The 16,013-nt window shown below is 39.1% G+C and overlaps 1 protein-coding gene across 5 annotated transcripts in view; it reads left to right on the plus strand.

Annotated features, from left to right (window-relative positions):
- The window catches only part of rai14 (retinoic acid induced 14), a 29,016-nt gene extending 13,587 nt beyond the window's left edge, over window positions 1-15,429 (plus strand). For 3 of the 5 annotated variants that reach the window (XM_056731458.1, XM_056731459.1, XM_056731457.1), the window contains exons 4-18: window positions 1,070-1,158; window positions 1,256-1,320; window positions 2,080-2,137; window positions 3,628-3,698; window positions 8,596-8,702; window positions 9,012-9,196; window positions 9,927-9,952; window positions 10,360-10,446; window positions 10,580-10,669; window positions 10,910-11,033; window positions 11,519-11,616; window positions 11,754-13,199; window positions 13,281-13,433; window positions 13,679-13,744; window positions 13,824-15,429. In XM_056731458.1, the coding sequence (XP_056587436.1) occupies window positions 1,070-1,158; window positions 1,256-1,320; window positions 2,080-2,137; window positions 3,628-3,698; window positions 8,596-8,702; window positions 9,012-9,196; window positions 9,927-9,952; window positions 10,360-10,446; window positions 10,580-10,669; window positions 10,910-11,033; window positions 11,519-11,616; window positions 11,754-13,199; window positions 13,281-13,433; window positions 13,679-13,744; window positions 13,824-13,901 (2,743 nt within the window). In that variant the 3' untranslated portion in view covers window positions 13,902-15,429. Of the gene's footprint in view, window positions 1-1,069; window positions 1,159-1,255; window positions 1,321-2,079; window positions 2,138-3,627; window positions 3,699-8,595; window positions 8,703-9,011; window positions 9,197-9,926; window positions 9,953-10,359; window positions 10,447-10,579; window positions 10,670-10,909; window positions 11,034-11,518; window positions 11,617-11,753; window positions 13,200-13,280; window positions 13,434-13,678; window positions 13,745-13,823 lie in introns of those variants that run through there. The other 2 variants (XM_056731460.1, XM_056731461.1) reach the window with 2 other exon arrangements.
- Window positions 15,430-16,013: the final 584 nt, after the last annotated feature.

Genomic DNA, 16,013 nt, shown 5'->3' on the forward strand with positions numbered 1-16,013 from the left:
CATTAGGTTATAGGCCTGTCTTAAAATGTTTTTTTTAATCAAATAGAACTTTCATTCTATCCAGCCTTTAAAAAGGCTTTAAAAATCACTTTTGCCTAAGATATCATAACTAAATACATATTTTCACGACCCTGCACCACACCAAATATGACGGAAAAATTGCCATGAGCACCCGAGTAGAGATGAATCAGTCAATGGAGAGAAATGAGCTTGATCTCTTCACTATGTAAATAATATACTCCGACTCCGCTGACCTGAATGAGTCTACAGTGTTCTGCGTCAGGATGACTTGAGCGGAAATGCTCTCATAGGCTCACAATAAATCCTTATCTGCTCATTTGAGGAGTTCATTGTACTGAAGTGCTTGTTCTCCAGAGGCGCCACGAGCCAGAGAGGCACATGCAGAACACAGAAATTCGCTGTATTTCCAAAAGCTCATTTGTTCGGGTGATCATACGTTTCGGTGATTGTATCACTTACCTTCGGAAGTATAGTGAGAGCATGCTTGATCATATTAACTACAAAACAAGTCATTATTATTTAGAGTTAGTTAAGACCCCATTAAATGAAAATGACTCGCCCTGAGGGCATTTAAAACACAGATGCCTCTATTACGAGGAAACACAAATTGAATTTCAGAATTGGGTGCCCTGTGGTCAGGAATTTTTACTTTTAACAAGGAGAGTTTATATATTCATAGGTCTGATACAAGTATTTGCGAAACAGCTCGATTCCTGCTTTGTGTTTGGGTCATTGCACAGAATGAAAAAGCATTACTAATCTAGTGTAACTTATTCACAACTTATTCACAACTTATTATTCACAACTTATTCCGTGTGCTTTACAGTTGCCTTAGGACAAACAGCCCTATATGGAGAGTGTGTGATTGACCTGGATTTCAAACCAAAGTGAACCCTTAAAGCCATTTACTATGGAACCTACAAACAAGTTTATACATGCTATAAAAACCGACCAAATGCGAGTCATGTTACTGTTATGCGATGTAAACTGATACTTTTCACAAAGTGAAACTAAGTGTTCACCGCAGTTTTTCTCTTTTCCATCTCAGTCTACACGTAGCGGCCACTCAAGGTTTGGCTGAGTGCCTTGGGGTCATTCTTGCTCACGGGGCAGATGTTTCTTTGCCCGATGCTTCAGGTTTGTTAGAACAACAGCAATTTGGTAAACACATTGTCTTACATTACGTCAGTGACTTGAAATGAATGCGACTCATGTTTTCCTCTCTTCACTTTAGGGTTTACTGCTTTACACCTGACTGCCAAAAACAACCATCCTGAATGTGCCAAGAAGTTGATTCAGGTAATGTGTTTTAGGCTGATTGTGTTTCGTGGACTTAGATGTCTCCAAATGAGAGACCAGCACAAACTGGTTGTCTTCACGCAGATGGATTGAATGCTAATTAAAGCAACGGCCGTGTGCATCGCCACAAGGTGCCAAACAAGCAAGGAGAGCGGATTTTTCATAAACAAGCAATCGCACAGCCTTCCTCTGAGCTTGAGGAGTGTTTCATGTTTGAAAGTGTGTGTAGGCAGGTCGGAGCGTTTGCAGACTCCCTTGGGTCTTCTGATGTACCTGTTACCTCCTGTAGCCTTTCATTTGCTGTTGTGGGCAGCTCGTGGAAATAGCATGCGAGTTATTAAGGGAATTAACAGGATATGTGGAAGCTTTTAACATTGCAGAATAATAGCATTGTGAACTTGAAAGGTTAATTACTGGCAGCCAATAATCACAGTTAAAAGAACATCCACACTGACTATATTTTAAGGTATAATTGGTTGCTGTTTTCAGTTTTTATACATTACAGCTTTACTCTGATAATGCCTGTCAAATAAATGACTTGCGCCTTGTAATCCATGAACACTGGCGTGACGCGCTGTTAAATGTTTAATGGGAGTGAGCATAATTGAACTGCTTCGTGCAAAGTGGAACTGTTTTGATTGAAAGGTTGTAATTGGTGTCAGGGAGCTTCTTGGGCTGGAACATGTTAGAGTGGTCTGGGAAGAGGCTCGGATTGGATGATGTGTTTGAAACGATACTCTACTGTGCTTTTCTCTTTAGAGTAAGTGTGCGCTGGATGCTGTGGACAGTTCAGGGAAGACGGCTCTTCATCACGCAGGTGAGAGTTCACAACCTCCTTGTTTCATGAAAGAGTAATGGAAATCCACCAATGGCTTGACGCTGCTGTCTTAAAGATGTTCATCCCAAAAATGTTGCATGACATTGACTGTTTGTCTCATATAAAACACAAAAAAATGTGAATGTGTGTTTTTACTGATCTATATATGGATTCGGCCTTAATCACTAAAGAGTTAAGAACCCAGAAGTGTTTGAGCGGCCATGTTGGTACAGTATAGCCAACCAGCAGAGGACATCACTTCTCTGTTTGAAGCTTAATTTGCATGTTATCCATTTTAACGATATATGATAAATAGGCAAATGAATTGTTCATATAATTGGCAAATATTGGTTTCAATATTTTGATGCTGTGCACAGTTCAGTTCTTTATTTTGTTAATAAACTGGTCAATATTTTCTTTATAATAAAAATTAAATCCATGTCAAAAATGGCAAAAGTGTAATTCCATGTACGGATTTTAAAGCTTGGTAACTCCTAAATCACTTCCTGAATCATTCCTATATTATTTTCATTCAAGAAAGAGTGGCCAGGCCAGGATTTGGTCCAAGCAGCTTTTTTGTGTTCTACCAATGAAGGAAGTCATACAGTTTTGGTACAACATAAGGCCAATTATAGAGTCAATCATGAAAGTTTTCCAATCTACTCTTATAAACACTTCTTTACCTGTCTATTAAGACAAGCTTTGGAGCACAAAGGACATCTCAGGCTTTATCTTTAGTGTACCTGTTTACTTTAAATACACCTCTTATAAGCGTTTGTTTTGATTCGTGTCTCCAAACAAAGGCTCCCTCCCAAAAATTAATGCCACATCTCTTCAAACGCTTCTCCACTTTCACAGTTTTCACAAAATTGTCAGACAGAGAGGGCAGAGCGGGCATGATGTTTTTATTTATGAAGTGTCTTTCGTTCCGAAAATTGCACCCTAGCAAGCCCATTTCTCTCTCTGTAGAAATATTGAGGTATAAAAAAAGCGACAGCGTGTCTGCTGATAATTCACTCTTTTGCCAGCTGTTTGTGATTTTTCCACTTCAGGATTGAACTGGGGTGGGAAGGCCAAGCACAGTCATGGAGCTTTCAACCACCTGCAGGTCAAACGTCTGCTAGCAGGATATCATTTATCCCCCCGAGAAAAGCAAGAACCAAAATACAGTTTCATGCTGAGTGCAGAGTAAAGAAGCCCTTTAACTGAATATGCATTTATATGCCCATTCACAACTGAGATGAATTGCTTCCGTTGTAGGCTGAGAATAAACACGGTGTAATTTTTAAAAGGGCATGCTAATGATTGTTGCCAAACAAGTGGTGTCGCACACTGTCAGCCTGTTCTGGTCTCTGTGGAGAAGACTTGAACAATGTACATAGTAATTAGTCTTTAAGAAGTTTGTCGGGCAGCTGTTTTCTTATTTGAGTCTCTGCGGGGACGAGCGCCTGCTTCTTATTATCTCCTCTGCCTTTCTCTCCCTCTCGTAGCTGCCAGCGGAAACGCAGCGATAGTTCAACTTCTGTGCGAGCACAAGTGTCACGTCAATCTTAAGGACTCGGTATGTATGAGGCTTAGATTTCAGTTAAATGAACTCTGCTGTGAAAATGTCTTCTGGCCTTTCTAATCTCTCCCTGCATCTCAAAGCTGCCTGTGGTCTACCTCAAACATGACAAGAACACAGTTTCTCTTTGACTTTGCTCTCTTGGGTTTGAATCTGTGTTTGGCTGTATTTTAGAAAAACCCATTGGGACATTTGAGGTCAGCATGACAGGGAGATTGCTTGTCTGAGGTTGGATTTTACTTTTTCTTTTGGTTCCATGGTGTACTTTTATTCTAACTAGGGTTTCACAGTATTGTTTTCAAAATAGCTTCTGTCTGAGTAAGTGCACTGTGGTCTTACAAGAATTTCTCTATATACTTTCTAAAACTCAGGGTCAATACAAGGAAAAGCAATTAGAAAGTAGAACAAAACAAACATGTAAACAACAGTACATTCAAATCATTAAGGAAAACATATCAAGATCACAATTTCACATACAGCATGTGAAAAGAGATCCAGAAACTACAAAATCCTGAACGCTTTTTTCATTGCACTGAGTTTGAAGTTCATTAACATGCATCTGCATACTTAGTATGAGAATATCTAGTCTTATATTCAACATTGTGTGTTTGGAGCCTTCCCTGCGGTGCCTAATTCAGAAAATAAACTGTGATTATTAGCCATTATCCTTTAATAGTTGTGTTTATTGTTATGACCACTAGAGCTTTTCCCTTAAGATGCTAATGAATGCATCAAATGGAAGTGTGCTGTCAGGAGAGATGACTGCAAGATGTTAAATGCAAGATGTTAAAGACTACCTGTGTTAAATCATTCGCCCCAAAACACATTGTTAAATATAACCAGTTTGAAATAGTTTGACAGAATAAAAAACTATAAATCTAAAAATGTCATTTACAGATGACTTGAAACCTTACTCTTGTTCCTAGTGCTTTTCTGAAGAGGAAAGAACCGTTTTTCTTTATTATCTTAACATTTTGTCCTTTGTCTTGTGTCCTTTTTTACTTGTTAGTGTCATTACAGACGTAAAATCTGTTGTGAATGTTTTTTGTCATTGTTTTAATGATTTTGAAGGTGTTGTGTGATTGTGTTTTCATTTCATGTAAGCAGTGCTGCTCTCTGGCACTTGCTGTATGCGGTAAACTTCCTAAATATTTGTTTGTTGAGCAGTAATATTTGTATACTGAACATTTTTTTTAATGGATTCTTGCAGAGAATCAAAAATATACATGATTGTGTATCACTGCTGTCTTAAAAACTCCGGTCTTCATATTTCGCTGTTTTATTTTTTTGTCATAAATCATTTTTTTGGTCAACTGGGTATTGCAAATGTTCAACCAAAAAAGTATAAAAAAAATGCTTGTCAACTTTGACAACACATTTTTTTTCAACTAAAAAGTACAGGGTTTTACATTTCCTGAATAAAGCTTATTTGGACATCCGAGGTGTTAGAAGGACAGCGACGATATATACATTTTTTTTGTGACTTCATTTGGATTATAAACAGTGTTGGGTAAGTTACTCTGAAAAAGTAATTAATTACTAGTTACTAATTACATATTTAATAGTGTAATTACATTACTATACAAGTTACTCTCTCCAAAAAGTATTTAATAACTTATTACTAACTATATCCCATCTCAACCTTGACTAGTTTAGTAATTAAAGGATAAACATGAAATGGCTATTGCAATTCATTCAAATAAATAACATAAAACAAGTGTTCTTATTAAGTATTACAAAATGAAGAATACATTAAAACATGCATTTTAAAGCGGCCCTAACACACACGGTTTCATATTAATCTTGAGTACCTATAGAGTTGTTTTGCATACTTTGTATCTTCGAAGAGTATTTAGTTTGATCACATTTATAAAAGATAGATTAAGGTGTACGATTGTTTCCGAAATCATACGGCGCATGCTGGGGTAGGCTGAACTAAAGCACATTGCCAACAAAACAGATACATAAGATTCACTCACTGCATGCGGTTCATGTCTGGCATCTTTAAGCGCTGAGACGGCTCCATATATCAATTTCAAATGATCTCCAAATCCAGCGTTATATCCACAGTTATTATAACATTCATCACCCAAATGCAGTCAACAAACAAACACATGAACTTTGCGAACGTATGCTCTCTCTCTCCTGCACACAAGTGAAAGTGACGTCTGCTTATGCTCCTTCTCCTGCTCTCCTTGCTGCCGTGAGGGCGTGTCCAAAAAGGGACTAAGAATTGTTATGAAACAGTTTTATATGTTCAAAATAAACTTTCCGAAACCTGTACGATCACTGGGGGAGTATATTGAGCACAGAAATACTACGTAATACGCTTAACTCATTTTTTGACAAGTTGACCATGTAAAGAATGAGAAGACTCCACGTTTAACATTGTAATGAAGTCAGAATGCATGACACATCATTGCAGTACCCCTTTAAAGTTAGACATTGAATGTTGATGTCAAATCCACAATTGTACAAATTGAACTAATTGTATTTAGTTCAGTTGCATCAAAAGTAACTAATTAAATTACATAAAAATAAGAGAAATGGATTACTTTGCTTTTTCAATGGAAAACTAATTCCATTACAGTTACTAATTACTTGGTAACTAGTTACTCCCAACACTGGTTATAAAGGTCCCGACAGCACATCATGCAAAATAACTTTTTCTTCACAAACTTAACAACTGTGGCTACATCTGTACTAGAAACATGTCCTTTTGTCTTCTATGTGATGATTTCACCCATTCTTTTAATTATCTATTGACTATTTCAATTGTTGCAATGTGTGCAACCCCATTAACATTTTTCACTTCTGATTCTGTACATTTCGCCGAAGCAGAGGGTCTGTGTGGGAGGCATCATGGCCTCGAGCTGTGCCTCTCTCATTTAGTCAGCCATGGCTGAAGGGCTTCAGCAGAGGGAGAGAGAGAGACTCTGAGTCAGAGTAGGTGTGAATAAGAGGCTGCTCTGCTCTTACTCAATGATTATCCGCTGTCTTCATCCTCAAAGGCAGGCTTAGCACATTCATGCCCGATGACTCGCACCCACTCAAACCGTTGCTGTGAACGCCTGGAAGTACCTGCTCTCCTCTTAAACTTATATTGTGACCTCCAGCACACTAATCAAGCTTAGCCGCAAGCTCACGAGACACTGAGGCTAATGTTTAATAATGTTAAGCGTGTCCACGTTTTGCTTTTTTAGTCTCATTTTAAAATTGCCCTTTTAGATGAGAAATGGATGAATTACTTCATCCACCCACAGAATAGCCAGAGACCCTGCTTAAAGGGGTAGCAAAAATTTAAAATGTTTACTCGCGCCTTTGTTCTCCGATGTCTATGAATATTTTATAATGCAACCATAATGTGTAGTTCAGATGTAATGTATTTTCTAACGCAATATAAAGTTGTTCATTAGCAAATACAATCTGTTTTGTGTTAACACTGATTTATAGTCTGCATTATTTAAGCAGAACTTTGCTTCCGCAGTAGTGCTAAACGTGTTTATTAGCGTGACACAAGCATTTCAAAGTTTTTATGATTGTAAATACCCTTTGGGTTAATGTTGTGTTTATCAGTGTTTATCATTTATTTTAATTGATGTTTTTGTTGTGTGTGGGTAAGTTGCATGATTTGTACTTGGAGCAGGCAAAGTCATCTTAGTCACTGTGAAATAATGGTTTAGTGTGTAATATTTAGGATTATAGAGGGTATGCACGCGTCGTCACTTTCCCACGTTAATACGCTGAAACGCGGCCGCTTGAGTGGTAAAATACTTTGTAAAGTGAATGTTCACAATATGAGGAAACTAAAACAAAAAATTCTTAAGTTCTCCTTATAATAACAGTGGGTAAAATAATATTTTTCATGCTAAATTGTAATAGACTTCAAACTTGATCCCAAAATGCATTTAAAAGCGATAAGAACATAATGTTAAGGTGCAACCATTGTAAAATGTAACAACAGTCCACTAAACCAAACACTTACGTTTCTATTCTTTTAGTTTAAACCGTAAATAAAGCATTCTCTGACATGTTTGTCTGAAAACGTCTTAAATGCTAGCTTGTTAACTTTAATCTTGCCTTGCTTCTTGAATGCTTGCCAGTGTAGAAACCAGCCTTTTATTGCTTCATGCCATCTGGGCTGAACTCATATCCTGTACTGCATGGATCTTGAACCTTCTACATATGTGTCCAACTAACCCACAGGATGGAAGGTCTTGAATATTTGAGACGTGTCACAAAGTCTTGGTTTCATCGCGCCTCGCAGGGAAAACCCACATCATGTTGTGAATTCACACTGCTAGTCTAACTCTGCTCCACTAGCTGAAAACAAATGGTTTTCAGGAGAAGTAGTAATGTCAATGTTGCTGTCAATGTTTTTTTATTGTTCGTTTATATTCTCATGAGAATCTAAAAATGCACCGTTGGACAGAATCAAGGTTTAGTTGTCAGGTTAAAACTTAAATTGAACCCCGTCTAGGGTAAACGCATCTTTGATGCCGCGACAGTTTCTCTTTTAATGAAATAATTGGCAGATCCATCGGTGACCTTGGGGGTCGCTGCAGGTGGTGAACGCTCAGCTCTGCCTCTTTCATTTGGAAGATTGCTGCTTTAGGTTGGCAAAGTTAAAGTGAAAAAAGAAGGCCAAGGGAGTTGGACATCTGTACATTAACATCATTAAGAGTTCAACACCTCAGGTTATACTTCCGTTGTTATTGGCTGCCTGAAGCTGTAGTACATTTGCTGATAACTCCAGTGGCTGTAATGTTCTGCCGTTTGATGCCAATTCTGTCTAATGGACTTTCTATTACTTTTCCAGAAGCAAAGCCTCTTAATATGCAAATGGTGGCATTTACGGGCATGCGACATTGACTCATAGGTCTTTTTCATTTAGGATGGTGTCACTCCTCTGCTTTTGTCGGCCCGACACTCAGACCCGGAGATTTGTCGGTGCTTGGTCAACTGGGGCACTGACGTCAATGCGAGCGACAGGAACGGCAGGTATGGCTCTGATCATCCGTCATACTTTTGATACCGCTGAGCAGAAAAGTTTTTAGATTCAAACTTTATACTGTACCCTTGATATCATAAAGTGTGGCGTAAAAAACTTGTTTTTTGGCACACTGCAGCTCCAAAATAATTATTATAAAGGTTCACCTTGATGTTACAAACCACATGGATCTTTTTAGATCTTTGAATGTCTGATAAAGGTTCATATGGCTCAAAAGGCAACCAACGTGGGATGTATAACCGTAGTGTGACTAAAGTGTCTAAAGGCAGAAAATAAATGACAAGGTGTAACCTGTGCAGAACTGCGGTGATGTTGGCCTGTGAGAGCAACTGTCCGGTCACAGTAGAGTTGCTTGTGCAAAGCGGAGCTGACCTGAACATGGTGGACTCGCTTGGTTATGATGTGCTGTACTACGCTAAACTGTCTGGAAGCAGTGACGTTCAAAACACCCTCGAAGCGGCCCTTCACAGACAGACAGAGTCAGGTAAACTCATATGAATTTATCTGCGATGATATTCTAGATCTAGTTGTTATGAATTTGCCACATTCATGTTCTGTGTGTATCCACGACTTCTTTATAGTAATATTAATAAACTGAATGTTTAACGTTCAGTTGTTTTGGGGATTTGCTTGTGAATCCACATAATGCATGCGTTGTCTGTGGAGAAAAACCCAATAATCACAGTCAGATTCAATCCATTTAAATCCAGCTGAATGTTGTTCAGGATCCATAAAAAACCCTATAACCTAACCACCTGAGCTGCCTCTCACACAGAGGAACACAAACGTTTTGTTGAGTGTCAGTTTGTTTTAAAATAAACTCATCTTGAGTTTCTTATTTTCTTTCACTAACATTAAACATGTTGTGGGTGAATGCGAACAACATGTCAAAATGCTTTTACTTTAAACCGTTCTTGTGTTCAGGTTTCAGTTTATTGGCTCAACATTGCCATCTAGTGTTAGTGCAGAGATCCCACTTGCTTCCACATTTAATGCAAGTGAAGGGACTTAAAAAGAAAATCTAATTTCTCAGATGTGTTTGGTAAATAATGAAGAAATGTAAGATAAGGAAAGCATAACGTTTGGGAAATAATTAAGAAATGAAAGATAAGGAAAGCATAAGGAATGTTGGCACCAACCAATGACATGTCATTTTTATTTTTTCATACCGCCACTCCATGTTTTCCCTCTTTTGTTTATCTTTATATAAACAGATAAGAACTCAGCGAGAACCCCTCAGGTAAGCAAGTTAATTTCCATTTGTTTCATCTTCATCCCCTCAGACCTTGTTGGGTTTCCTCATTTTCTGATTGAAAATCCCGAAACCTGCAAAAGATTGTTTTTCAGTAAATGCTTAAAATTCACAGTTTAACAGAATGCATAGTTCACTAGTTACAGCTGCTTAGTTTCCCTTCCGAGGCAAGCACAGATGTCTGCTGTTATTTGTTTGTCCTCACATTTGATACGAATTCCCACAATGCACTTGTAGAAACAAGCACTGGCACATGCCTCACCTCATGGTGATAAAATCTGCTTTTCCCAAACTAAATGTAAACAGTGTTTATTTCACTAACCACTGAAACACTGCTTCGTCTTCCCCTCTCCCTCTCTCTTTTATTGCTATCTTTATCACAAACACAATCTCAGCATGGTCAAATGGCTAAGTTAAATGAGGACAGAAGCTCCACCCCCAAAAAGAGAAAAGCACCTCCTCCTCCCATTAGCCCAATCCAGGTAATAACATGCAGTGATGAATCTGTGATGATCATTGACTTTATATAAATTGATACATTTACCCATATGCAAATGACTATTTACTTACTCGAGTGTGTCTAGACTTTTTACGCTTTACTTTGATGTTTTTCAGTCGTCTGGCATTGTCTCTCCACCTTATTTTACTCCATCTCAAACACCTTTGTCAAGTAAAAGTGATTCATCCAGAAGGTTCGATTACAAGGTAGAGTATTGAATAATCTGAGAAGTGGTGTAGTACCAATAACAATATGTATAAATAAAAAATTCATTCAACTCAATTTATTTGCAACATATTAGCTCTGTTTGAAAAAAAAACTCTATGTTCAGAAATCCCATCTAGGTAGGCCGAATGCTAGGTTTTGAAACAACTTGCCGTGTTGTATGTCTGCAGACTGAAGCATTATTCAATGACCTGATAGTTGTTTACTTCCTGTTTTTTAAGGAGGAGGAGCTAAAGAGTGCTACGCTGAAAGAGGAGATCGAAAAGCTGCACGAGGAAAAGAGCATGCTGCTCGAGACCATTGATGATCTGAAGCAGATTGTGGAGCAGACTGAGCCCAAGGCAAGTACAGCACAGCCCTTTAATATTCCTTCATGTCGCAGCCGCTTTGATCTTCAGACACTTGCTCTCTGGAACCCATTTTAACAGCTGCGTATTTACTAGTCCTGGTCAGGTGAAGGGCCTCGCTTTAGGGGACACGAAAGCAGACCTCGCATCCACACCACCCGTCTGGGCCTTGATTGCTCGGATCAAGGCGGTTTTGTTTAAGTTTGCTCAACGTGTTTGAATTTCAACCGATGACTCAGACCTGTGGGTCTTTTTACGTGACCTTACGGAGTCTTGAGGAAGCTTCGAAAACCTCAAAGACTGTGTTTAGTGTTCGGTAATGATGTTCTTCAAACAAGCACTTATGTTTTGGAAATTTTGTGGTGGCATGCATGGTTTCTATCTGTGTAGTAACAAATCACAAGGAATCAGTGAGTGTATACGGGCTGATAAAACAATCTTATAAAAAATTATCCTGTTGTATTTCTGTTGTGAAACAGACAGAGCACACAGGGAAAGCAGATGCAATGTTGATTGCAGCCCTCCAGGCAAAGGTAAACTCTCTCTCCTTGGAAAACCAGCAGCTCGCCCAAAAAATAAAGGTAACTCACTTTCTGTACCACTTCTTATCCTTGACTTATTAGCAGATTCAACTATTAGCCAATTGTAGCTTGTCTACCACCTGAAAAGTATAAACCAAAATGATTAAACATGATTTTTTCTCTTCTTCAATGAGTAGAAACGTCCACCTCCTCAAGGAGAAGAAGGCCAGGAAGGATCCCGTCCAAACAGCATTGAATCCAATGCCTCATACCACTCTACCCGTGCCGATTTTGAGATCTCCAGCGACATGCACGTCCACATTGTTGACGATGAGAATCTCTCCGAGGTTTCTGCTTTAGACATCAGCGGATCATCGCTCGGGCATGAGGTGGAGGAGACTGTGAAGATGTGCTCGGAAGAAGAAATAAAGCTTCTACGTGGTGCACTGGAGAGCCTACAGGCCAAACTGCTGGAATCCAGAATGGAGAACCGTTCCCTTCATGCCAGACTCAACACTGACTCTCCGACAGAAAGAACTGAGAGTGGGGATGAAGACAATGTTTTGCAGAAGTTTCAGTATCTGAAAAGCTGCCTTGAGCAAGAGGTGAAGGACCTGAAGGTTAAGTTGCTCAAGGCACGGGAGGAGCAAAAGCGGGATGCTTGTTCGATAAAGGATCTTCAGGCTCAGATCCAGAGAAGTCCTCTATCTGAAGATGAACGTTTTGAAATGAAGAACACCTATAATACTTTGGTTGAAAACATTAACCAGGAGAAGGCACTGTTGATTGAGAAGTACAAGGAATCTCAGGATGAGATCAAGATGCTCCAGGAAGCTCTTCGAGGCACCGTGCCCGTCGAGGCAGCCGCCAATGACTTTGAGGAGATGAAGGCAGAGCTCGGTGAGATTATCGATGGGCTGCAGAGGCGGCTTTTGGAGCTCTCAAAATCATACAGCGAGGCCAAAAGTGAGCTCAGCGCTGCCCGCAACCAGATGCAGGCTAAATCTTTAGAGAACAAGCCCGACGTGGTCACCAAGGAGGAGCATGAGCGGAAAATCCAAGAGCTGACATTCAGAATGAAGGACGTGCAGAACATCTCTAAGGACACGGAGGTCAAGCTTCAAGCAGCACTTGGAGAAATAGCTCAGCTTAAAGAAGATGCTGAAAAACAGGCGCAGTCGACCATAGCCATCGCAGACCACACCCAGGTTGTAGCTTCCCTTGGGAACGCCATTAAGAACATGGAGGCTGAAGTGGAAGTTCTTCAACAGCAACTAGCCCAGAAGACCTTTCAAGTGGAAGCTTTGCAGAATAGAGTGGAGAACAACGTCACGCCGGATACGATCTCCCGACTGGAATGTGAGGAGATGAGAGAGAAGCTGGAGTGTGAGATAAATGACCTCAGCCACCTGCTAAAGGATGCTCTTAGGAAACAAGATGAGATGGCTCTGGAGGTGACCACAGCATGGCAGGAAGTGAAGGACGGCAGGAATGAGAGAGAAGCAGCTCAGGAGCTAGCTGTTAGGAGGGAAAAGGAATGCAGCACGATGAGCGCCAGGTACAGGGAGGCCCAAGATATCATTGTTCAGATGAAGAAGCAGGTGGAGAACCATGTGATCTCAGAGAGAGAGAAAAATAAAAAGGTGGCTCTTCGCTCTCTAACACCACAGCTTCTTAAATTGATGCGTATTTGTTATATTAACTATTATTTAATACTTTTAAAGATTGATGAGCTTTCAAAGGAGGTGGTCAAGTTGAAGGAAGCTCTGAACAGCCTTTCACAGCTGTCATACACCACTAACACCCCTAAGAGACAACAGAACCAGCAGGTGGACTCACTCCACCAGCAGATCAAACAGCTGCAATATCAACTTGCTGTAAGTTACAGCCTTGTTTGTCTCCGTCTTTGCGATTCCATAGGAATTCATGCAAATTAAAAGTTTCTCATAGAACTTTAACACAAAATGTGTAAAAACCTACTTCTGTAGACTATCAATATCTCTATTCAAGACCGCAACATTGACCTCTGTTGTATACTGTAGGTTATATTGTTGTATTTTTGCCAGTTTGTATTTCAGTTGTATCATTTCCAGCATACAGTATACATTTTCTTCCTTAATAGGAGTCCAAGAAACGTCACCACGAAGTCGTCTCGGTTTACCGAATGCATCTACTCTATGCTGTCCAGGTCTGCAATTATTTCCAATGAGTTTATTTTACAACGCGTTTCTGAACGGCAGTTTTGAACTTTAATATTTTCTTTTTAGGGTCAGATGGATGAAGATGTGCAAAAGGCTTTGAAACAGATACTTGTAATGTGCAAAATGCCAACAGAGGCCAAGTGAAGGACCCAATGCCACAGTTGTCCAGGAGCTGCCTGAAAATGAAGAAAATTTCACATTTCAAAATTACACATTTAGTGCAGTTGTAATTGACATTGGCGTTTTCATGGTTTTGGATGGATACGGTAAACAGTCTCCAAGGTCCTGCAGTACCAGAAAAGGAAACAATCTACAGTCAGTGACTTCTTGAAATCTATTTTGAACCGCTTCTATTTTTGTACTTTGTGAAAAAAATGATAATCAGTATTTGACCTTGCTACAATGTTGTCAAAGTGTTGTCCCTTTGAGGAAGAATGCCAGTCAAAAATGCACAATTCATCATTTAATTTATTATGCTGCAAAGCAAATAATGAACATGCACCGATAACAGATGTTTCCTTAAAATGCAGTATGAAATCAGAAAGTATCTGCATGCTGTGAAGTGGTCGGTGTTGGGATAGTTTTGAATTCTCCATTATTTCACAATTTGGGCTTTGACACATGCCCAAGTACCCAGTGCACTTTCCTTATATACACTAGCAGTCAGCCTTTGTTGAAAACTGCATTTACCTGCCATAACAAGGACACCTGCCATGATTTGTGTGCCTCTGCTGGTTCATAACGCCCATGGTGATATTTTGAAGTACATAGTGTAGCATTTGAATCTGCACTATATTTCTTTTGCATTATGGTTGGATGAACAAGGTTGCTGCACTGTAGTAGTAAAATATTTTCCTTGTGAGTTTTGTATTTGCCTGTACATCCACTCGGTAGTGTTTAATGGTTACATAGTCAAAGCATAATAAACAGTTAGTGTACTTGGTAGTATTCTAAACAACACTTACGGATGACACACAACATAGTGAGGGGTGAGTTCTACCCTGGCATTTCAGTGCAGTTGTCATTTTGCAACAAATAAGAGTCGAGGAAGATGGTGCTTTATTAAGTATTCAGTGCAAATTTACATTTACTGTATTTGGACTAACACTAACATGCCTTCTTAGTATTACTAAATATTTAGGAGCACTTCTGTAACACATGCTTATCACTTGGAGCATGATTTTAGGCATGCAGTACAACATAGCTCATTATTCTTCTCTTAACCTCAGAGAGGCTTCTCTTAAACCTCTCCGTGGTTTATGGCTTTTTAATTTAGATAGTTTGATAAACACATATGATTGATGAGTGGGTGGAATATGAATAGAAAATACAGCACACTGAATTTTAATGCTGCGGTAATTTTCCTGAGTGCCAACACAAAAATCACAAAACAATGTTTTGTGGTTCACTAGAATAAAGAATTTATATCAAATAAGGAATGAGAGGATAAATAAAAATAAAAAAACATGCTCCCCTGCCCATTTGCTCTGTCCGGGTTCACAAATGTCAAATAGTGTTGCTGATTCGTTTCTGTCCATCTCGTACTATGATTTGCATCAGCTCATAGTTTTGTTTTCTTGTATTGTTTGTGATTTCTATGTATTTGTTATAGAGAGTAAGAATGCCCAAGTATTTTTGCTTCGTAATTAAAGTTGTTATAAATTGGCTCTTATTTGGCTTCCGTTAATGAATCCAACAGCTGAAACAGTTTCAGCAAAGATATTTTGTAGCAATTTTAACAGACCTTTTTGTTAGAATAACTGAGTGCAGCTGTCACTGATGCTTGTTAAAGGTTAGGCACAACCAAAATGTTTTCCTAATCTGGGAAAGGGAACCCAGGAAGAACAGTTGGAGGAACAGCGTCCAGAACACGAAAAATCCAGACCTGACATCAGTTTCATAACAAATGTAATTCAGATTTTTAGTGTAACTACAATTAGCTAGTGAACATGAATTGTATGATAATCTAGATTAGTAATGAAATTCAAACAATTTGGACATTGAAATGGAGGGTTTTATGTCTATTTGTTCTGAAAGATACGACACCAGAGCAATAATAATGAACATGTGATTTAAATTTATTGTCGGTAATAAATTCTTATTTAATTTCTCTTTTCCTTAATAAAAGGCCACAAGCTGTGGCCTACAAAAATGTACTTCAAATGCTCTTGTTGTGAAAAGCGAAACTTTAGGCCTTTTCTGAATCAGAGACAATAGTCTCACACCACACAGCAGCAGAATGTTCTGTTTGCTGTT

Source organism: Triplophysa dalaica, chromosome 19, assembly GCF_015846415.1.
Source record: "Triplophysa dalaica isolate WHDGS20190420 chromosome 19, ASM1584641v1, whole genome shotgun sequence".
Classification (NCBI taxonomy): Eukaryota; Metazoa; Chordata; class Actinopteri; order Cypriniformes; family Nemacheilidae; genus Triplophysa; species Triplophysa dalaica.